The 25,401-nt window shown below is 36.6% G+C and overlaps 1 protein-coding gene across 1 annotated transcript; it reads left to right on the plus strand.

Annotated features, from left to right (window-relative positions):
• Positions 1–5,638: 5,638 nt before the first annotated feature.
• LOC105641361 (Endoplasmic reticulum vesicle transporter protein) lies at positions 5,639–11,730 on the plus strand (the record flags this gene model as incomplete). Its single annotated transcript, XM_012225881.4, is given in 7 exon segments — positions 5,639–5,723; positions 8,100–8,221; positions 8,338–8,421; positions 10,035–10,181; positions 10,941–11,049; positions 11,139–11,258; positions 11,342–11,730. Coding segments are annotated over 7 exon segments (732 nt in total), but the record flags the coding sequence as incomplete, so codon positions are not given.
• Between the last annotated feature and the right edge of the window lie 13,671 nt (positions 11,731–25,401).

Genomic DNA, 25,401 nt, shown 5'->3' on the forward strand with positions numbered 1-25,401 from the left:
ACTTCCTTTCCTTTCATATAATCTCATGGCAGTAATTAGTTTGAGCGTGTTAAATTCTATTTCCCTACCTATGTGGTAGTGTAACCCACTAATGAAAATTTCCATTTCTCGTTCTTGAGTAAGTGCACTAGCTCTTTTGACTGTTCAAAATAGTGTTGATACTCGTTACTGACCTAGTTTCTTGAAGCTTTGATGGCTATCCTAACTTATTACCTCTTACTGCTGGACCAAAATGAAGATTGCATAGAGGTTTATACTACTATGTCAAATTTGGGTCCTTCCTAGTTGTTTCTGTAAACCACACTTGAGGCTCACCCTTCATCTGGTAGGAAGACAACTCCTCCTTATCCTCCTCTGAAGATCATTGATGCCAGAAAAAATATTGACATTGGCTAAGCCAACGCAAGGGATCTGCCAATCCATCATAAGAAGGGAAATTCAGTTTGGCATACTATGGCATGAAGTTTCTCCCATGTGGAGCATCCATGCTGCCACTTCTTTGCCCCCAGCAACACTATTTTCCCCCTAGTTATTTCCTTATATTTGAGTAGAAATCAACTCATTCTTCAGAGACTATACTTAGACATCTCCTCTCATTCTGCTCAATCCTGTATATCTTCCTTATCCATGCTATAAAGGCCTAAAGCTGTTGTAGTTCCCTTAAATTGCCCATGACTACTTGACGGAAAACATGAATACATGAATACAAGAAAACCAAAATCAAATATTCAAGCTTAGAATTATGATCCAAGTTCAATGCGGATTTTTATTGCAGAAATAGTAGACCACTTCCAGTTATTTTATAGTTTATTTGGGACTATATTAAATGAATAAGTTGCTGGTACAATGTTTCCAAATTTGGTACAATCTTGTAATTTCAGCTTTGCTAGAAAATCTTTTCCTATTTCTTTAGGAGTCTTATTTAGTTTAAGAGAGTGTTTGGTTTGACTACTCATTTTTAACTTTTAACTTATATTGTATTTTTTAACTCACAAGTCAATTTAAACTTAAGTAGTTAAGTGTTTGATAAAACTACTGGAAAGAACTTTAAGTATTTTAAGTGTTTAATTGATAGCTAATTAACAAGAACTTCATTTGTCAAATATCAAAAATTTTATGTTGATTAATATCAATTCAAAGAGTTCGTTAAAAACAAAGATAATATTCTCATTTTTAAAATTATTAGGATTACAGAGTCTTTTGCTTTGTCAAGAGTAGTTTTAAAATAAGTAGATAATCCTAAGCATGGGTACCTTGCTTATGACTTCTGAATAATTTTTTTTAAGTAGTTTTTTTAACTTATAAGCTAAACCAAACACCATTCTACTTGTGAATTTCTACTCAAAAATAGGTTTGTGTCACTTAAGACCAAACCGAACACCCTCTAATTCTTATTTTTGAGTCTTTGTTGGGTTGGGATGGTATTATTCTTTTTTTAGTTTATTTTGGAGTCGAAATCCTTAGAGGATGTGGACTGGTTCTAAAGTCCTTCTCTTAAGGACTTAGGAGTTGTGTAAAATCCTTTTTATTAAGGATTATTATTTGTTGAAGTCTATAGTACTTTAATGCTTTCGTGTAGTTCTTTTATTAAATAAATAATAAAAAAAAAGAAACAGCTTTTTATGCTACTTCTGAGTTGCGTGATGCGATTCAACCATAGGTGTTATGACTATCAAATTTTGCTTCTGATGCCTAAAAACGTTTGGACTTGAAGATTACACTTATCTTTCTTCACATGCTTACCCCTTTATTTTACTATTCCTGTATCACTGTTCACAGTCTTCTTGTTCCTCCATAAGTGGCTCCATGATTCTCCTTTTTGTGTTCTCTTGCTTCCTTAACCTATTCCCTTATAAACCCTAATTGCTAACCTAAAATCCTATCATTCTATCCTCCAAATAAATCCTACAGCCAGCCTTAATATCTAGTTCTCCAAGCTGCTCTCTATTTCAATTGTACTGAACTGCACTTAAAACCTCTTTTTATCCTTTAGTTTTGTTCCTCAATTTCACCTTTTTGTAAACCCTAATTGTCCATCTTAACTCCATCTTTTTAATTAACCCGGAATGCATCCACACTAGCCATTCCTCCAATTACGTTAGTACTTACTACCAAATGTTGTGTTTCCGATTTAGTTATGGGTATTTGATTAAACATATTAGATTTTAGGGCTCATTAAGAGAGAAACCTATGATCACTTAGTGCTCGTTTATGAGAATGCTACGATCTCTGATTTCTATGACCTCCAAACCCTACTTAATCCCTTAATTAACTGACCTCCTAAACAACTGAATCCGATGCTAAAGGATGATAACTACCCACTAAAATAACTATTTGCCATAATAAAGATCTTGCTTAACTACCACCCACTAGTAAAGAAATGGATTGCGTAAAATAATAAATAAAACTACCCAAAATAAACCAGCTCCATAACATTTACACACAATGTTTTGAGCCACCAATTCTTGGGGACGTTTTTAAAGGAAGAATCATAAATAGAATGTAATGAGAAATAGAGTCCTTAAGTTCTTTGGTTAAAAAAGATATTATCTAAGAGAAAAACCAGATTAAAAGGTGGGCTTCTTCTGCTAATGGCCTAATAAACAAAAGATTATGCACTTGCTGTTCTTGTGATTTTGTTCAATGATTGTAATTTTATCCATTGACATTATCAACTCCAATTGCATCAACATTTATACTGAATGCACCAATGACAAAATCAATTCTTGTTATAAACTTGAAATCATTGCTAAATCCTAAAAGTTAGATTTTATTTCTCTTTCCTTCTAAAAGTACTGCCCTTTCCTTTTACTTTATTTATTCTCTCTTTTCCCTTTGGTCTCCTCTCTCCAGTAGTAGTCCTTTAGGAATTCTGCTAATTTATCATTCATTACCTCCTTACTCTTCTCTAAATAAATTCCACAAAAACCATTAACCCATTCTCCAACAATAAGTACTCAAGATCACTAAGTACACTTCATAAATCTGCTATAGAAAATCCATCTTGACCTTGCAATTGTTGCAACAAATCTAGCAAGTGCTTGAAAGCTTTTGTATCACTAACTACACTTCATAAATCTGCTATAGAAAATCCATCTTGACCTTGCAATTATTGCAACAAATCTAGCAAGTGCTTGAAAGCTTTTGTATCATTTAGTGTTAAGCTTGATTCATAAATGATAAACTTTGAGCATTAATGCAGTAGACTAATGGCAGTGTTAGATTTTTTTTAGTTGTGATTAATGTTGCATTGTGCTTGGGGAGGTATTCTTGGCATACGATTTAGGGATGGTGGTGCTATGTAATCTGGGTTTTAGATATTGGTGGAGTCACGTTAGCGCCCTGAATTCAAATACAGGGGACTATCGTCCATTACAATCACGATTCTTTCAATAGGTCGATTCATGTTGATACTAATACAAAGTAACCGCTTAATGCCCTTCAAAAGTATTTGCTTCCTTCTCTTATCTAAAGACTTTCTTTGCTCTTCTAACTCTTCAAAGTTTCAGCTCTTCTTGTTCTACATATTTCCCAATTTCTTGCTTTTTCCTTCCAAACCTTTGAATTTTCATTGAGTCTTGAGATCTAGTTGATAGAGAGGGTAGTTTCATTTTTATTTCATGAGAAATTTATGAAAATCAAACAAAAATTGAGATTTGGGTTCGGTAAATCACAAGGAATTGTTGAGTTGAGATATTGAAAGATGAAGAAAAGGCTAGTGTGTGGAGAAGAGAAGCTGGCTGCATTGGTGTCATGTGGAGAAGAGGAGCTAGCTGCATTAGTGTTTTGTGGCGAAGAGGACTTAAGTCGCTTTTTTGCACGGTGATATGAACAACTTTAGAGATTTGTGGCCTTTTTAAATGTTTCCCCTTGCGTGAGTTTAGATTAGTTAAATGTACAATTTATGATTTATTTATCATTTTCTTTTTGAAGTTTAATGTATAAGAGCAAAGTTTAAAGTCTATGAACTTTCAACATAATAATGTAAATGTTTTGAAAGGAAATAAATTTTATCTAAAATCTTGTACAAATAAATGATATAATATTTTATCTATAAAAATTATAGAAAGGAATTTAGAACAAAAGTATGATTTCAAGTTAAAGTTTAAAGTCAATTGTTCATAGATAGTATGTACTATTTTTTTTCCCTTCATGACGTGTAAATGAATTTAACATTTTGAGTTACTTAATTACACATTACAAAAGTGGCATCATACATGAAAATTATTAGGAAAGGCATATCTCTTGAAGAGGCAAGGCCTTCATCCAATTGATGAGTGGGAAACAAAGTCCTAAGCAAGGAGTTACTTTGGACTAACAAATTTCCATGCTTACTATTGTAGTACTAGGCAATTACATAACTTTCTACACTGCTGTGCTCGTGTCTCCAGGCTATTTTTTTATCTTGTTAGGATGTTAAACTATTGACAAAAGAATTTGTTCGCTTTAAACAAAAATATGCTAGAAAAAATGTTTCATAGGAAAGAGGTGGATAAAGAATAATGAAACAGGAAACAAAAGCAAATGAAAAGGTGTATTATTCCTAGACATTTTGATTGTGGTTCATATCCAAGGAAAATATTGTACATTGAAAGCTCCAAGCAAAGGGGTGGTTTGCAATCTTAAGGTGGTTTGTAATATATAGGGGTTGAAAAGAGAACAAGTGTATTAAGCAACATTACCTAACCATGCAAATTCTGTTGTCTTGCTTTTCTCATTTTTTATGAGTCACAAACTACTTTGAGTGTGTCAATTATGGGGTTTCTTATTAACACTACAATAATTTTGGATGACAAGGTCAAGAAATAAGAAACTTAGGAAGCTGCAGATGGAGATATCAAGCTAAAGATTGGAGTAGAAGCTTAGTCTATGGAAAATATTTGGTATATCTATATTTAGAACTCTTTGTTGAATGGAAAATATTTATGTGGAAGCCACTGTTTGGAGTGCATAGAAGAAAATAGTATATGGAGAACCTTTGCTAATCAAAGGGAAAATTAAGCCATTTAAAAGATTTTCATGCAAGGCCATTTCTGGACTTCTATTGGGACAAAAATCTAACACATGATAAAACCTGGCGGGCATATAATCATATCAGTATTAACAATGACAGTTGTGATTCGTCACTTTTTGCCGTTGGTTTCTATCTAATCTAGTGATTGCTTGTACAATTCTTTCTAATATTAAATAATAGAGTCCTCATTGGTTAAAAACATCCTCATATTCCTCTTCATTGAATACAATTTAATCATGACAATGAAGAAATAATTTCTAGCTCATTTCTAATGTTGCAATGAAATGGTAAAAAATACTTTATTTTCCAGAAAATATTTTCCATTGAATTTATTTGCCAGAGTTATCATGTTCCAAAAAACAAATGGGGTTTTGGAGGGGAAACTAATTAGAAACGTGCTCTATTCATGTTGGAATCAGTTGTGATTTTGGCGTTAAGTGTACTTGTCATGAGTTCATGTCTTTTGAGATGCTTCACCATTAACATTCGTTTATTTAAACTTTCAGTAAGTACTTGTTCTCCTTAGAGACTCTATGTTTGAGTGCATCCATGTGCATACCATCAATGGCTTCACAGAAGCTATACTTTATCCTTCTGCTAACCAAATTAGAATTTTTTTTACAGCTTCGTCTGAACAGTTATGGTCATATCATTGGCACTGAATATATTTCGGACCTTGTAGAAAAGGAACATACTGCTCACAAACATGGTACTGCCCTTGATGCATTACACATCTATAACTTTGTTTGAAAGAAATTCAGTTTTTCTTTTTGAGATCTGTATTCAGATTATTTTTTGTTTTCATGCAAAATTCTTAGTTTGTATAAAGAACGTAGTAAACATGAAGTTAAAAGCACCTGACAGTTACAACTCATAATTACTGCTTAAAATTAAGTTACAATAATGCCCTCCACAGTTGGGCCTGATATTCTAGTCCATCCGCTGTTTTAAGGCTATATCAATAGTTCTTAATTTTTTGTTGTATTATATGCTTTGTCCTTCTGTTAAATTTTGGTATAATCTCTTTTGTAAAAGATAAAATGCTGGTCAAACTAATTCTAAATTCTGTAATTACCATTTGCAAACAAGTTTGCTGTTCTCTCTCTTCATTCACTACTCTTCCATAACCTTTGCAGAATAACATAAATTAATTTAGTCTCTTTCTTTGAGGAGTCAAGTGATTTTTACTGACCACAAGAGGATGGGGATAGTAGCAGTTGCACTGATCAAAGTGAGATTATTTGGTTTTGTTTGGAAGAGTAAAAGTGAGTTTTTGGGAGATGATTAACATGTTTTCTTCGGAGTGCAATTTTTTTTTTTGGGTCTCTTGCCAAGTGATTTGTGGATGAACTTTTTTTATTTTCTTCCATGAGAACAAATCTCTGTCTCTAACATTTTTTTTTTTTTTGTAATTTATATAATAGTGAGTTTTGGGAAATGATGGTAACATTGGGCATGTGGAGGGGCTGTGGTGAAAATGATGTGCAAATGCCCCAACGGAATGCTGGGTGGAGATTGGGGATGTGAAAAGGGGGTGGGGGGGTTCTATTTTCAAAGGTTTTGAGTTGAGGATCAGTGTATGTTTGTCTTTTTACGCTTGAAATAACAAAATACTTTACAAAAGGACTAGATACTTGATATAAGACAAGTACAAGAACCTAATAATGTATTCTTTTCAAAACTGGGGACAACATAATGTATTAGGACCAAGGAAAATCTTACTTTACCCATTTGGAATGTAGTTTTGGCATTGACTTGGCTGTTCAAAATTTTGGGTTCTTGTCAAGGTCCTTGTTTAATTAAAAAAACAACTTCTGATATGATTTATGTGTAGTTGTCTATTTAAGTAACACTAACAATTGGGGGCTGACTATGGGTCTATATGGTTAGGTCCTGTCCTGCCCTGGTTGTTTACTTGATAGTGTAAACAGGCTTGCTTCATGATAGAATGGTATTAGAGTAGAGCAACCACAAATTGGAAGTGTGGAGGGAAGTGTTGTGTAGCTATATGTAGGAAGTTAGTGTTAACAACCTCTAGAATCTGCTTGCCAAGTGAACTAAGGTTTTGGTCTATGGTTTGACCTTGATGAGGGTGATAATAGGTGGAGGAGAATATGCCATTCTAAAACTGACATATGAAATTTAACATTGTTAATCTCTGTTCTAATGGCCTTTTCTTGAAGTCTAGTGGTCGACTAGACCTTGGGGTCTTGGTTTTTTGATGATCCACATGAAGAGACCAAAGATGAATGGAAAATAGTTAAAATAGTAAGACAAATGTTTATGACTTTAATAAATCATTGAAAATCAAGTTAGTGGGCATCTTCTTCTACTTGTGATGTGCTACGGAGAGAAACTTGACCACGAGAAGGAAGTTATAACTTATAATCTCCCCATGCTTTTGGCAATAGTTTGCTCTTATCGTCCATATCCTTTTAAGATCGGAATATGCTAAACTCTTCTATGCAATTTGATGTAATCTGTACAAATAAAAGTTTGGTGCAATTTGATGTAATTCTGGAGAAGCTTTTGAATAGAATATCAATAAATGATCTTTAGCTTGCCCTCAACTAACTTCTCATGAACTTAATTTTACGAAATTAGTGTATGCACCAATATTGATATGGTAAATAATTGAACCTTTCTGCCTTGGCCACATTTTTCCATTGAAATTGCTAATACACCCTATCAATCATTGGACCTGACACAAATTCTTGGCAGCCCTTACTTTATCCTACATCTATCTTGCTTCTCTTCCTTGAGCTTTTACCTCACTGATACCTGTATGCATATGAATGATGAAAGGTTTTGATTTGCAAACTGCAGTAAAGGGGTAGATGAATTTCAACTCAAATAAGCATAATTTAGGAAAAACTAATATTATAGGCTATGGCCATAGAATGACTATGGCAATAGAGCCTTTTTTTAAAAAATAAATTATCAGGCCTTTTGTTTTAATTAAGTTAGAATTGCTAAAATTGATGGCAGCTAGAAAGGTTGAGGATCAAGTCGATATAATTAAAAAAATTAGCTAAACATTTTTTTAAGACAGTTAATATTTATAAATAACTTTGAATTTGGTCAGATGATGATAAGAATCACCATGAGGAGTCTGAGACAAAACTTGATGCTCAAGGCTTTGATCAAGAAGCTGAAAAAATGATCAATAAGGTTAGACAGGCATTAGCAAATGGTGAAGGATGCAGGGTTCGTTCTTTTCTAAGACCTTTCAACATTTATTATGTTCATGAGCTAGCATATTATTTAATAACTTCAAATAGGAGAGCAAGATATATATACAGTTGCCTTAATGTCTTCTGCAGGTTTATGGTGTTCTAGATGTCCAAAGAGTTGCTGGAAACTTTCATATTTCAGTTCACGGGCTCAATATTTTTGTTGCTCAAATGGTCAGCTGCTTTTTTCTGTTTCTCTGCTAAACAAATTGTCTGCGCTTACATTTATTTGATTTGTTTTTATTTATTTTGCAACTGTTAGACAGTTATTGAGCATTCATTTGGCATGTTGTGGTCTCTTTTTGTATTTTGAAGAAAAAACTTGTTATTGTTTTGCTTATTTCTTGGTACTGGTTTATTGTTTTAACCTCCTTAAAACTAAGAATAACGTATGATGATGCTATAATGGTGGATAGTGGTGGTAATGGTTACGGAGTTTAAGAATTTCTTTGGGCAAATTAAAAGCCCATGTTTTGTGATTTACAGTTTTTTTGTTCTTTTTTTCTTTTCTTTTTTTTTTTTGAATAATTTTGATACAAGTGTTCAATAAACTTGCTACAGTAATACCACAATTTTCACCTTTTTCCGCTGGAAAAAAGTAACTACAATAGTACAAAATGCACCTTAGCTTTTGACGGCCTTTTTTTTCTCATAACATGGTCTGATTATGGGTTAATTTTACCAGTAATCATTGGTCAAATTCAGTAGATTGGATCAGAATACCTCAAGTTTTGTTGGGTATCAATTGGTTCTTAGAATGAAATCTGGCAACTTTGCTGGGAATTTGACATGACATTCTGATTGCAATTTTTTCATCCAATTGAGATGGTTTAATTTGCACAAAGACAATCACTCAGCCACATGAGGGGTGCAATTTTACTCCACCATTGTGGTTTGATGGCATAGCTGTGTATGTGTCTTACATAACATAAATATTTCATTATTACATATAAAGATAAAATGTATATTATTGGTATTAGCTCTTAAATAATCCTGTTTTTAGGTAGAATATATACTATATTCTACAGATATTTAATTATAGCTGATTATTTATTTCCTATAAAAGCATAATGTTTATGTAACATCTGTTTCTTTGTTTCTATTAAAAATAATTGTGTAATACTTGACAAGATCCAGATTTGCCCTGCCCTACCCAAAAATAAAATAGGTGGATAGGTAGGGGATATGGAATATAATCAATACCTAATCCCTACACCTAGCACTCATTTTTCTCTCTTTCGTCTCTCTTCTTCTAGTTGGAATGTCATGTTAGATTTCCGGCCATATCCTACTTGGCTTATTGTGCGGTTGAGCCAATTGTTACTTCAAGAAAACTTCACTTATTTTACTTTGACTATTGGCTCTGGTAATTACAAAGTGATTTAGCGATAACATCCATGACCATTGATGAAATTGGCCCATCGTTTGTGTGCAAGTGAATCACTTGTTACTTCAATCTTAGGTTTTGCTGAATACTGGTTTTTAGTGAATTTCTACTGGCATAAACTTTTTCTGGATGTGGCTTTCTGACTTGAATACATGTTTTCATTTAAAATCACAAAATGTGGGCTTGAAATATTTAGAAGATTTCACTCATATTATGATTGGAAAGATGAGTAAAGCAGGTTCAATTTTCTAGACTGATTAATTTGTTTCTGGGATAATCATCGTGGAGGCATCATTGGTCTTATGTGAATTGTTTTTCTATGAAGTAGTCCGAAATTTCTTCTGTTTATTAGGTTCTTATTATTGTGATTATTGAATGATTCGTCCTATCTTTTATACAGATTTTTGATGGACCGACGCATGTCAATGTAAGTCACATTATTCATGATTTGTCGTTTGGCCCAAAGTATCCTGGACTTCACAACCCTCTTGATGGGACAACACGGATTCTGCATGATGCAAGTGGAACATTCAAATATTACATTAAGGTTTGAATTTTGGGCTTCTTCTTGATTTTCCAATTTTGATATTGGTGATGTGTCAAGGTACACAATCTTTTTTTGCTACATACACATTACATACTACTAGTCATCTGGTTACCGTAACTATAGGGATTCAACATATGAATGTTTGTGTTAATATTTTCTAATGATAATAATTTAAAAAATTTCCTACCAATCTTTTACACTAGTGCACAAGCACACTAGATATTAGTATGCCGAAGGACCTAGAGGTAGCTCGTGTTTAATAGTATATTTATCTCCAAGACAGATATCATCCTCCAAAACATATGAGATCTTAAGATCACAAATTGATAACGGAAAGTCTAAGAATTGAAAATCTTCGAGGAATATCTCAAATATCTCTACATCATCTGAAGTTACTGGTCTAAAAATTTATTAAGAATTGTTTTTATAGAATTTATTAAGAATTAAGTTGCAGGTAGTTCTGTATCTCTAATTTTCATGCTAGCCAGACCTTGCTGATGATTGATTATCTAGTTTGAGCTAATTTTGCAAGACTTTTGCTGTTGCATTTTAATAGAAATTGGTGAATTTTGTAAGATCAGCATGACTGCCGTGGTGAAATTTGAAGCAGCAAACATAACTCTTTTGACAAGTATATAGAACTACAAATAAAATCATTTTTTTTATGCTTAAAAATTGTTGTCAATTTTCGAGATGTCAATTTATTATTATTGCCTTTGGATATTATGGTAACTAAATTTAGTAATTCTCAAACTGCAGATTGTTCCAACTGAATATAGATATATATCTAAAGAAGTTCTGCCCACCAATCAATTCTCTGTTACCGAGTACTTTTCCCCAATGGATGGATTTGATAGGACGTGGCCAGGTTTGCTGAATTTATGCAGAATATATGCACTTGGGTTGTTCCTTCTTCGATTTTGTATTGTTAGTAATAGTTTCTGTTCTTATATACAGCTGTCTACTTCTTGTACGATTTGTCACCCATCACTGTGACAATCAAAGAGGAGAGGCGTAGTTTTCTCCATTTTATCACTCGGCTTTGTGCAGTTTTAGGTGGTACATTTGCTTTAACAGGTTTGTTTTTTCAAGTGCTGCACTATGGTTGTTTTGGTCTATCCCAAGGTTTTGTGTAAATTTGTTGCTCTATGCATTGACAGGAATGTTAGATAGATGGATGTATAGACTTCTTGAAGTGCTAACTAAACAAAACACTAGATTCTGATAGAGGTGGGAACTATAGAGTTGTGTTTAACTTGCATGAAGACGTCCAAGAAGTCGTGGGCATATCTTATGAAGTTCAAATCTCAAGTTTTGGCGATTGATGTTGGTTTTAAATTATATAAGCTTTATGTTTAGAGCATCTTTTGTGTTATCTACATTCTAATTTGATCACTAACACTTGACAACTCATAATCAATCACTATTACCATTTCTGTAAGGTCATGTTAGCATTGTAGATTTTTTGGTGGAAATTCAAAGGTTGTATGAATGGATGTTGTAAATGTGTAACTTTTTTACGGAGCAACAATCTTGATTGTTTCATGAACTTTGGATCTGATCTGTTTGGCAATGAGCCCATTCTGTTCAAGCTTGTGAATGTAGAATAAAATAATAAGGGGCAACCCTATGTACGAAGCTCCTGTTATGTGTCTAGGAAAAGGTCGGACCATTTTGGATCTAATGTAAAATGAGGAAGAAGATAAAAAGATGTCGTTTCTGGAGAATATTTGTCGTTTATTGTGTGTTTGTTATAAATGCAATTAATAGTTAATTACAAATAAAAAAATACACATACTATTAAATTCGTTGGCATATTCTATTAGGGTCCCTTGATATGGATCTGGTTATGGGTCTGGAGTTGGGTGAGATCTTTCTTCTACCCATATTATCAGACTTAAGAGAGAATTTACAATCTCTTAAATTTTAATTTTTTTTTATTAACTCGCTGAACTTAAATACATTTGGAGATATGCCAGTTCTTACAAACATGGAAACATAACAAACATGTTAAGAAGAAACAATTGAAATTCTGTAATTAAAGAACTGAAATCCACTATTAGGTCATGGACTAATAATTAGGAAACACTAAGAACATGATTGCACCGCACAAAATAGTATCAACTGTTAGATTCAGCTTCGACGTGTTCTCTTTACATCCTTCTCTTCCTATCATTATCGAACCATTTTTAAATTTGCAAAAGGCTTACTGTTGACATTACTCCCCTCCAATATGTGCTTCTCCTCAAGCACAAAATCTGGAAATTGCTATTGTAGAGCCGTAACAGATTCTCATGACCTGCACGGTTTCGCCTGTCGAGAATGGCCAACGGTTGGGGAGAAATAGATCCTCGCCGAGGAGGTAGTTGAGTACTGCAAGAATGATGACCCTCATGTGGCTTAAGACAGGAAACATGAAAGATTGGAGAAAGCTTCTGATTTGTATGCCATCAGTCCAATATTGTAAGACTATGTAAGTCTAATCAAACTTTGGCCAAAGCTTCTGATTGCGCCGATTAGTCATTAACAATTGTCGATAAGATTGATGGCGGAGCAAAACATTATCACCAACTTTGAATTCAAGTGCGCGGTGATGTTTGTCATAGTGATATTTCATTTCATGTTGAGCTTTCAGCAGATTTTGGTCAAATAAAACGCAAAACTTCATCTTTAGATTTGAGAGCTTGGTCAACCGCATTAACAACTGAACTTCCAGTAGCGTAAGAGAGCAAATGCGGTGGGGGGCGACAATAAACCACTTCGATTTCGAATGGAGTGGTACACAGTGAAAAAATGGTAGCTGATGTTATAACATTACTCGGTCTATGGTAACCAATCCATCCATTTGGTTGGACGTTCACTGGTAAAACAACGAAGATACACCTCTACTGTTCGGTTAACCTTCTCTGTTTTCCATGTGGATGATATGCTGAATTAAAAGATAATTTGGTGCCACTCAAATGAAATAGTTTCAGTCCAAAAAGAGCTTGTGAAAGTAACATCACGATCCCTAGCTATATCTTCAGGCAAGCCGTGCAACTTAAAGATGTTATCAAAGAATACACGAGAAACACTTACAACCGTGTATGGATGTGAGAGAGGACATAAATGGGAAAATTTGGAGAAATAATCCACCATGACCAGGAGCCTCTTCACTTTGGCAATGCTTCCACAAACATAGAGAGATATCAACCAATCTGTATTTCCGGCATTGATAAGTGAAATTAATTGCTGGACTTCATGAGAATCTTGTTGCTCTTTTCTAATCTCATCAAATATGCTCAAATAAGGGATAGAAATGGCCATTAAAATTGAAGTATCAACATCTTGTCTTGTGAGAGCATCAACCACAGTATTAAAGCGTCCTGCCTTACATTCAACCGTGAAAGAAAAATGCAATAATTTACTATACCAATATTGCCCTATCCTTAAAATTATTTATCATATGGAAGGAAATTGTATTTTAAAAACTAACTGCATGTTGGGATAATTAATATTCTCTGCAATAGTTAGAGATTTCTGGTTAATTGTATGTTGTTATAGAATTTTCTTCAATTTTTTTTTAATTATTCCCCTAGATTATTTCTGTTTTTTGTTATTTCTTTCATGGATCAATTTATGGCCTCATTGTCGATTTCTGAAGTGGAAAAGGAAGCATTTTCAATACCAACTTCATCTGTGATTAATAATCTTACTTACGAGCATTGCTTTGTGGGACACTTTCTCACTACTAGTAAGATAAAATTTCAATCCATGAAGGTTGTTTTTGCAGATATATGGCATGCTTTAGGAGGAGTCACCATTACTGAATTGGAGGGTAAGAGGTTCCTTTTTTGGTTGTATAATGAAGTTGATCTTGACAAAATCCTTGAGGGCTCTCCATGGACTTTTAACCGTCATCTACTTTTGTGGCATCGAATGGAAATCAATGATGATCCCCTCACTACTCCTTTAGATAGTGTTCATTTCTAGCTTCAAATACACGATCTCCCAAAGGGGTATTGGTTTGAATCAATTGCTATCTTGTTAGGGGATTTTGTTGGTAAGTTCCTTCATTATGATACAAAGGGAATTACTGTAGGTTTCTCATCCTTCATACGGGTCTGTGTGCATTTGGATGTTGCTTTGCCATTGAAAAGACTTAAAAAACTTATAACACCAACAAGAGATGTGTTTTCTTTTATACAATTTCGCTATGAAAGACTGGTTGACTTCTTGTTTTCTGTGTGGAAAACTTGGACATACGGATTCCTTTTGTGAAGTTTGTTTGATGAAGCGGAAAGAGGAAATCGTTTTGGAATGGGATGATAAAATTCGGGCTATACCTCATCAATATCAAACTATTTCAAGTGAATGGTTGTGTGAGGAAGTATGTGGCGTCCATAATACTCGAGTATCATCTTCTACAATTGTTACTAGTTCATGAATTTCCCTTCAACACGTCACTAACAAATCTGATTGCGACATTATTTCCAATTTTGTTGATTTTGTGGGTCCTCAGACTCCTACTAATATAGAGTTGGATGTTATTGCGACAATTCTGGCTTTTCAATTTGTGGGACAACATGAGTGTACAATTTTACAATTAAAAGAAGCAAAAAAGAGGCCCCGCAAGTTGAAGTCTGTCATCTGTGGTTTAGTATAGATTCTACAGTCTATTCCCAATAATTCTATATCAATTCATCCTGTTCAGCAGCATAGCCGAGCATTACGAAAATTCTAAGTTGAAACTGTGAAGGATTTGGCAATCCCCGTACAGTCCATGCTCTCAAGGCTTTGTCATTGAGTTATAAGCCACAAGTTATCTTTCTTATGGAAACTTTGTGTTCGGTGATAAGATTGAAGGGGTTCGCCGACATTTGGGTTTTGATAATGGGTTCTCTGTTGATAAAATAGGGCGAAGTGGAGGTCTATCTTTATTTTGGAATAATTCTTTTCCATTAACGGTGATGCGTTATTCTCAAAATTATATTGATTCTCATGTCCAACGTGAAGATCAGATGGCTCGTTTAACTGGGTTCTACAGTGTGCCGGAGCGACATTGCAGAAGAACTTCATGGAACATGCTTCAGGCACTCTATCATTTGGATTCGAAACCATGGGTTGTTTTGGTGATTTTAATGATTTGATGTCTTTAGAAGAGAAACCAGGAGGACTGCAGTATCCTAGGTATCTGATACATGGTTTTTGCGAGGCTTTAAATGATTGTGAATTAGCAGACCTAGCATCTTTAGGATGTCAATTTACATGGGTTCATATTCGTCATAATGAGGAGCTGATAAGGGAGAGACTTGATTGAGGTGTTGTAAATAATAGATGGTTATTTTGTTTCCTAGATAGTTGTGTTACTATTCTTGTAGCATCAACTAGTGACCATAAGCCAATTTTACTAGATTCAAAACTAATGCCTAATATGCATCGAACATGTATTTTTAGGTTCGACAATTCATGGTTGGCTAATTCTGGATTTGTAGAATTATTGCGTGGCTTTTGGATTGAAATCATGCAAATTTTTTGAAACAGAAGGATATGTGTATTCAAAGCTTCACGAGTATGGAAAATCTAAAAACCGAGCATTTAGAACCCGCAAGCAATATTTGAGCCGAATATTGGAATTTGATGATGGCAATCTCTCTTTTTTCAAGTGCTAGCAGCTTCGGAAAGAATGGTGTTTTATCTTAGTGTTTTTGCACCGGCCCCGAGCGATCCGAAAAACGTTCCATTTTTTCTTTTGAATGTGGAAAAGTGATTTTGTTTATGAACAATGGTGACAAAAACTTTTGGATACGATGCCGATAAATCGGTCTTATAAAATATTTTGAGTCGCCACCCATTATTTCGGCAATGGGACCGTTTCCAATTTTATTTTATAAATATGACTCCATTTTAAACCCAATTCTATTTAAGGCCAAATTATTTGAAAGACTGGTCAGGCGCACCAAGGCGATTCTGGGTAAGGGAATTTGGTACGTCGGCCAGTTGGAAGCCGACGCCGGGAAAAATCGGCTTCTTTTAACCTACGATGTCTAATTTATTTAAGTTAAAAAAGCCAATTTATTTATTCAAACCCAACCCGAATGAATCGAACCGAGTTCTTATATGGAAAATTATTTAATCGTCACAATCAAATCTAAGTATCACATTCATACTCTTCCAAATCATCCAAATCATCCAAACCAAAATAATTAAACCAAAATAAATAAAAGACTCGCTCTTGCCTTATGGTTAAAGGCGGGCCACAAACCGAACCTAAAAAATACATTCTACCCAATTCGAAATCAAAACCCAAAAAACCAAAACCCAAAATCATGCATAATTACATTTTAATATTCTAAACCTAATTAAACTGTAATCTGCTCACAATTGGTCGTTTTCGGATCTATTAGAAAAGTTAAATTTCATTTTGTACAAAATTCGTTAAATTTTTAAAAGAACAAAAATTTGTTTCTGGACTCACAGAACAGTCGCGTCACGCAGCTGTTCTTTGGAAGAACAGTTGCGTGACGGATCCAATAGCTGTGTGACGCAGCTGTTCATAATTTGGAAAACTCCAGATCCATCAACCGTTTATTTCAGATCCATAATAAAAAAAATAGAATATTAAAAATAAAATAAAATCGTGAACATGAACAGTTCCGTCACGCAACCACCAGATCCGTTACAGATCTGATAAATGCGTGACGCAACTAATCTGGGTAAAGAAATGATATTTTGGACATGAACAGCTCCGTCACGCAACTGCCAGGTCCGTTACGGATCTACTGGCTGCGTGACGCAACTGCTCTGGTCCATGCTTACTTTTCAAACAACTTATTTACATCATTCTTTTATTTAGACATGCTTTAATAAGATCTAAAAATAACCAATAATGAACAGACTGCCGTTTAACTAAGATTAAACTACTAAAGCAATAATAAAATAAATAACAATGAATAAATAAAAAAAAATACAAAGAAAGGTTGAAGAGAATTACCTAACCCTCAGACTGAGGATTGTAAACGGCTTGAACGCCTTAAAGAATGAAGGTTAAGGTGTTCCAGAAGCTTTGTCCACAAGGATTTAACGCTCACTCTTTTCTCTCTTACTTTTTCTTCTTTTTATGATTTTCGTTTTAACCTAATTGATGTCTAATGGCTGTTTTTCTTCAAGGGAATTCAGTAGAGTCTCTGGAGAAAAACCTAGCCACAACTGTGTGTTTTTTGACGCCCTAAAAACCAGTCCCGAATAAGAGATAAAACGATGAATTTATAGAAGTAGGGCAACAGAGCACAGCTGTGTCACGCAGCTGACGGCTGCGTGACGGACCCGATAGCTGCGTGACGCAGCTCACTTTCTGGACCGTTGCCACGTACTCAGACAGAATGAAAAACCGTTATATCGGCATTCTCGGTGACGTCATCTAAATTGGAGTTGCGTGACGCAACCGGCAGTGCCGTCACGCACCTGATAGCTGCGTGATGCAACTCTTACGCAATGCAGACACCTTCAAATTAGTCTAATTTAAATCCTTGGATTAAAAGACTTCTGGATAGCCGTAACCCTTCATTCCGCATCCTCGTATCCTCATTGGGTTAGGTGGGGGCATAAAGACACGCGTCAACAGTTTGCCCCCTCACTTTATCATTAATTGTATAAACAATTAACGTTAAAGTGGCCTACTGACGAGCCTTCAATCTTGGGTTGAATCTGGTCACGTCCAAAGCTCAACCTGATCGGCTTTGTTGGCTCCAGTCGGATCGGTAACGATCTCCAAAACTCGGTCTGATTGGTTTTGAAGATACCTCCGAAGCTCGGTCTGATTGGCTCGAAGGATTTTGATTTGAATTAATCTGGTCGTCTGGTCACGTCCAAAGCTCAGTCTGATCGGCTTTGTAAGCTCCCGTCTGATCTGTAACAATCTCTAAAACTCGGTCTAATTGGTTTTAAAGATACCTCCGAAGCTCGGTCTGATTGGCCCGAAGGATTTTTGTGATCATCTCCAAAGCACGGTCTGACTGGCCTTGAAGTCACCTCTGAAGCTCGGTTTGATTAGCTCGAAGGATTTTGTGATCATCTCCAAAGCACGGTCTAATTGGCCTTGAAGTCACCTTCGAAGCTCGGTCAGATTGGCACGAAGGATTTTATGATCATCTCCAAAGCACGGTCTGATTGGCCTTGAAGTCACCTTCGAAGCTCGGTCTGATTGGCTCGAAGGATTTTATGATCATCTCCAAAGCATGGTCTGATTGGCCTTAAAGTCACCTCCTCAGCTCAGTCTGATCAGCTTTTAGAGGGTTTGAGATTGTCCTGATCAACTTCGTAATCCATCATCATTAATCAGGAAAAGGATTTGACTCGACTCGCTTCGTAATCCATCATCACGAATCGAGAAAAACAGCAAAGCTCAGTCTGATCGGCTTTGTTGTTCACCTCCTCAGCTCAGTCTGATCGGCTTTTAGAGGGTTTGAGATTGTCCTGATCAACTTCGTAATCCATCATCATTAATTAGGAAAAGGATTTGACTCGATCCGCTTCGTAATGCATCATCACGAATCGAGAAAAGGATCCAAACAGCTTCGTAATACATCATCACTGCTCGGTGGGACCAAACGGCTTCGTGAAATCATCACCGGTTGCAAAAGGAAAGAGCAATTTCTGTGTACTAACAGATCTTGCCTTTATTAGATGTTGGAGCATCACATGCCCCATGCATTAATAATCATAAATTTTGAAATTTGAAAATTTGCATCAGGGCAAAAGATTTTTATTTTTGCCCCCAGTCTGGAATTCCACCCTGGAACCAAAAATATTATCTTTTAAGATAACCTTGAAAATTTTATTGATTGTCCATTGCAACAAATTTTGAAATTTTAGCAAAAAATTTAAATTTTTAGCAAAAATTGCCAAATTTTTCTAGTCCCAAATTTTTAGGTATACCCTTCCTGATGCGGTGTTGAAAGAAGACTTACCTGAGGGTATCTGATGATTTTGATGATTTTACATTTTAAATTTTTAGCAAAAATTGCCAAATTTTTCTAGTCCCAAATTTTCAGGTATACCCTTCCTGATGCGGTGTTGAAAGAAGACTTGCCTGAGGGTATCTGATGATTTTGATGATTTTGCCCCCTGTGTGGTGAGTAGATGAAATTGTTGATGTATACGAGCCGCACACTGACTCCAAATTGATTTTTTTTTGGACTTTGCTTTATTCCTACATAAAGAAAACAAAACCACAGAAACGAAAAAGGAGGCATCCCTCACTTGCAAGAGTGGTCCACCTTGTTAAGGCGGGCATAAATGCCCATCTACCTTATTGCAAAACGGATAAAAGAAAATGAAATAAAAATTAATCAAAACCACAAAATAAAAAGGAAACGTCCTACTCACCTGCCAGAGTGGTCCACCTTATTAATGCGGGCATAAATGCCCATATGCCAAAGTGGTCCACCTTGTTAATGCGGGCATGAATGCCCATCTACCTTTCACTCGCAAAAGTGGTCCCCCGTTCTACGCGGATGCCAGTTGTCCATCCGTATGATGAATCTGCGTCCTATCACCATCAACAGTAGATGCCATGCCAGCTGGTGATAGCATCGCATTCATTGAAACCTTTCCACTCCTATAAATAGAAGTCCCCCTATTCGTTCTCTTCATTCCACAGCATTCGACAGTTCTAACAAACCCTTTTTCTTCAATAACCCTTTTTCTCTATGGCTTTCAGAAATCAAGTCTCATCTTTTGGTCGATCCATTCCTGATGACCTGTAGGAGATCCACCCCATGAATCAACTAGCTTGGCTGAAATATTTCAAAGACTTGAAGCCTGATCATGGTTTCCTGTCCTGGCTGGTAAGACACTTTAATCCCAACACTATGGTTTTCCGATTTGAAGATTCTGAAGTAACTCCAACCTACGAGGAAATGTGCGCCGTGATGGGTCATCACCTTGAACAAAATGAAACTCCCGCTTTGCCCCCAGGTCCGAGATATGATCTGGCCGAGATTGCGGCTCTATGCTCGATTTACCTTCCTGACGGAATAGACCCGGATCAAGGCATTCCCCTAGAGCCTTTCTTGACCAGGGTTCTGTCCATGGATGCGAAACCCTCTCGGGTTCGGACTTGCTGGTTTCTGTTGCTAAATATGTACGCCATGAAGAATCACCAACCTGGAATTGGAGATTTCCGACTGCTGACTGTTGTCCGTGACATGCAGGTGTATCGTCATACTGTCTTCATGATGATCATGGGAGAGACCATGTGTTGGGTTAGGGACGTTACCCTTCAGGTTACCAATTTCAACACTTACCATCGGGGTTGCCCGATGTTACTGCAAGCCTGGGCTTTAGATAAGCTGAGCATGATTCCTCCAGTCCCGGCTTGTTCAATTCCAACCTATGGTCCTGCCAATTTTCGCCCCCGCTCCCGAGGACAGTTTGATTTTGGCGACAACCCCGTGATTCGGTGGATTTGCCCTTGGTGGAGGATTGGATTAGTCATTGCCGGAAGCATGAACCTCAACTATGTGTTATATGCCAGTCTCGATCGTTCCATGGCCTATTTTCCAGATAGGATCAGCCGCCAGTATGGTGTTGTTCAGCGCGTTCCCAAAGTCCATAACTTTGAAAGTGGTCCCATGACGTAGAGTCTGTTGACCAACCTGACTGATTGTTGGCGGAATCGAAACACCTGGTTCATGGGTCAAGGGGTGATGCAGGATACCGTGACACCCGAGTATGTGGACTGGTTTTATTCCCCGTGATAAAACTGGGTCTTGAATGGGTTGGTGTTTGATGATCCAACCACTGGGATGAATACTGCTGCTTCTTCTTCTCTCTTCTTTTTTTTTTTTTTGTGATATTTTGATATTTTGTAGCTCCTTTGAGCACATTACAGTATTATTTACATTTCCTTTACAGTATTATTTACATTCTGATTTGGGGACTTCACTTTATTCCTGCACAAGGAAAACAAAACCACGAAAAAGGAGGCACCCCACCCACTTGCGGGAATAGTCCACCTTATTAACACGGGCATAAATGCCCATCAACATTGTTCCAAAATTAACAAAAGACATTAAAACGAAAGCTAAGCAAAACCATATAACAAAGAGAATTTACATTTTTTTGAAAAAGATGAAGCTACCATTTTATCACCTGCAACATTCAAAAAGAGACAAAATATGCAACTCCCTCATGTATGTATGAACCTATTTAAATGCTAGGGATTTTATTCATGTTTTTCTTTATCGATCCGTCCAAGGAAACCACCGAGAAAATAGCATTTAACGTCCTGATCGCCGTCCAAAAGAATCCAACATTCAGGCAGAGTCAACAGCTAAAAATCTTCAAAACAATCATGCAGTCATACAAATCATGCGGTTACAACTTAACAAATTTGCCCGCTTTGCGAGGCTATCAATTCCCCCACACTTAGCTCTTTGCTTGTCCCTAAGCAAAACATTCATTTTTTTTTATGTTGACCATGTTTATTTTTACTCGTTGATTTGGACTTCTTAAGTAATCTACCAAAAGATAAGAGATTGATTTGATTTTGAATCAAGTATTCTAAGTGAACATGGCATCTAAAACTTCAATTTAGCAAACAAAATCTAAAGTTTAAAAAAATCTAGCCAAACTTTAAAACATGAGATAGGCAATTCTACTTCCTTAGAATGCAAAATAGAAAGTACTTAGGACAAGTTTAGCACACATGTAATGTTTCTCATCTCAAGGCATTTCTAGGTAACCTATTTCTATCACACAAAGTGGTTGCATTTTATGCTCCACTCTACCTCTTGTATTGCATTTTTTTTTTGGTGGGAATATAAGCAAAAAGTGGTTGCATTTTATGCTCCGTACACTTTTCATTAGAACGGATTTCCGTTATTCCCTCAATCTTGATTTTTCTCTCGCAATACCCTCATCCTTTATTGACTTGAAACATACTTGACTCCCACCATAGGTAAGCCTCTCCTTCAGCAAGGAAACAGCACAGATCAATCTATCTGGAGGAGTACATTGCATCTGGTCCAAGATCCTCTCTGTAGCTCGGAGCCAGAATTTTGCTGCAGTAGGATCATCATCCCTCCGACCCATAAAATCCTCAACACGATACTTCCTCAATCTCTCTACCGGGGAACGAATTGGAACAGGGGCTGGTGCGACTGGAGCCTAGGGAACAGCTCCCGCAGCCTACCTCAATGCAGCTGTGAATACTCAAATTTTGAGGCTCAAAAAGCCTGTTTGCACGGACTGTAAACAGTCCGGCCTGACCGGTGGCCATTCGGAAAGTTCACCGAAAGTATGCCAATATGGTACTTGAAACGTCTAGAAAATTGCGAGGATCGCAGAACTGGTCCCGGAAAATTTTTTGGAGGTACGGAACTCCCGAAAAAGCCTTCGAAACGAAAAGCTGGCGAGCGGACAGGGTCCACGGCGGTCCTGGCCGCCCTCTCCGGCGGTTCTGACCGCCATCCAGGGGGGTCAGACCCGCCCTCCAGCCTGTTTTTTCCTATAAATGCAGCCCCAATTCGCCATTTTTAGGGACTCAGTCTGTGTTAAGGACGCTCTCTTCTCCCCTACGCTCCTTGCGGTTCTTTTACTGCTTTTCTGCATTTAGTGTAGGCTTTTATTTTTCTGTTGTGATACTTGGTCACTTAAATTAAATTAATTTTAATTAATATTCCCCAAACGAGGAGCTTAATCTGGAATTTTCAAGCTGAAGCTAAGAAGCGGCCATCGATTAACTCAGGTAATAAACGAAACCCTGCCTATTTAATTTCAGCATTTATGCATATTCTCTTCTACTCCTAATTCTACAACTGCATTCACACCATCGTCATCATTTTGGCAAATAAACTGCCTCAATTAAATATGATTAAGCTTAAATGCCCGGTTAATTAATAATCGTGGTATTAAAGCCTAAATCCGACAATATTGGCTAAAAGTACCTAGTTAATTAATAACTATGGTATAATTGCCTTTATTTCGAAAAGTCCGGCTTAAGTCCAATTAATCAATAATTGTGGCTACAGGCCTTGATCAATCACGTTTTTTTTTTTTGGCAACAAATTGCCTACAGTAATCAATCACATTTTTGGCAACAAGTTGCCTAAATTACATATCAATTTTTGGCAAAATGCCTTGAATTAATCAATCTTTTGGCTAAAAGCCTTAAATCAATCATCTTGGCGACAATCGCCCAATAATCACATTTTGGCAATAAATTACCTAAATCACATCAACTTTTGGCAATAAATTGCCTAAATCAATCTTTTTGGCTAAAAGCCTTAAATCAACACTTTTGGCAACAAACGCATAATCGAATCAATCAATTATTTGGTAAAATGCCTAAACAAAATGCACGAAGCATACACACACTCATGCATTAAGCATATCCATTCAAAGCCCTTTAAAAAAGGCCTATCGAACTACGTCGACTTTGATCTTCCATTCAAAAGGAAGTACGTAGGCACGTTTGGGATTTAACCCCGAGCGGCAAGTCGAAATCACTTAAACATTTCATTGGTCCAATTACATCATTTACCTTGCAAAGCATTCATTCTTTTGGTTAGTTCATCAACATGACATGGTCTCGGGATCCACCTCGGGTTCGTAGGTTGTGCCTTAAACATTGGGATAATTAATCTAGTAATTAGGTTAATTAAAATCGGAGTCAACTTAGGGTTTTTTCCTAGTTTACCCTAAAATAATTAAACAAGGTGGCGACTCACACATTCACGTGCGTTTCTGCCCTTAGTCATATTCATCATATGCCTATTTTCGGGGGAGGGGTTCACAGTTTGGCAACTTCACTGGGGATTATGATGCAATCTTTTTTGCATAAAGTGGACTACGATTGTTGTGTAAACTAACCGGCCCTTCTTTAGGGAATTTTACTATGCTTTGTTTTTGCAGGGTACCCTGACATGAATCAAGTATTCTTTCTTTAAGAATATTGGATAAAGAAATTTGGACTTAAATGTAAAGTTTAATGAAAACATTTAAATTTGTTGATTTATTTGCACGATTGAGAATCTTTTTCTCCATTGCATAAACAACGAATTTCAAATGAATTTCTTCTCTTCTATTCAAACTTCTGAGTCTGGATAGCAAGTAGCGCTGATCGGCAGGTCTCTTTGATTATGTCGACGGACAGCCAAAGCGTCCTCCCTGTTACTGCAAACCATCCCTAATCCTTTTGGGGGTGGCCCATGAGTATGCGTACTGTTGGACCAACGCGAAACTCTTTGTTTCACATGTGGTTAGGTATATCCATGCTCAAGGTTCAAGGGTCCCTTAATAAGCCAATTCTCTATTTGCGTCATAGCCTATAGAACCTATCCTTTAGGACTGTATGTACCCAATGATGTGAAACATTTTATTAAAACGGATTATGACGTGTTGTTGTGTGCATTCACGACATATCATAAACATAAATAGAACACAAAATATTCTTTTGTTTTTTTTAGTCATGCATAGTTGGACAAAGAGTCGATCTACCTCACATCAGCTATCCTGATACTCGAACCACTATACCCTAATCCAATTATCCTTATACTTACAGGTACCCACTGTTCAAGTGCCTATCCAAGTTCCAGTCACACCTACAGTGCTATCACAAACCTCACTAGCATCACCAACCTCACCTGCTTCACCAGCCTCACCCACTTCGACTGCACCAATGGCATCACTTACTGACATCCAAAACCTCATTGAACAACTGGAAGCCAGAATGGAGGCTAGAATGAATGAGGCATTGGCTACCCAGAGGACTGCCGTAATAGCTGAACTAGGTGGTGGTAATGGAAATGGGGCTTCCGCCAGGGGGAAGTGGACCCGCTACCTCCAATCAGGGACCTACTGCAGAACCGACAAACCCTACCCTTAACCTGGATGACATGCCCTCCAGAACTGCTTCTGAGCTGGAAGCTCAGAAAATGAGAGAAAAACTGAAACTCCTAGAAAGGTCAATCACTGCCCTTAAGACACATAAGGAAGTGGTGGACATGGACTCCTTGTCCTTGTTCCCCGAAGCAAGACTGCCAACAAAGTTCAAAATGCCCAACATGGACAAGTTTGATGGAACCACTTGTCCCAAAACGCACCTGAAAATGTATGTGGGTGCCCTCAACCCGTTCGGACTGAACAGCGAGCTCCTTGCTCAATTGTTTCAACAATCACTCACTGGTGCTGCTTTGAGGTGGTTTGTCAGCCTAGATCGGTCTAAAATGAAGACCTG

The sequence above is a fragment of the Jatropha curcas genome, chromosome 2, assembly GCF_041381405.1.
Source record: "Jatropha curcas cultivar XTBG-Jc1 chromosome 2, XTBG_Jcur_1.0, whole genome shotgun sequence".
In the NCBI taxonomy this organism is placed as follows: domain Eukaryota; kingdom Viridiplantae; phylum Streptophyta; class Magnoliopsida; order Malpighiales; family Euphorbiaceae; genus Jatropha; species Jatropha curcas.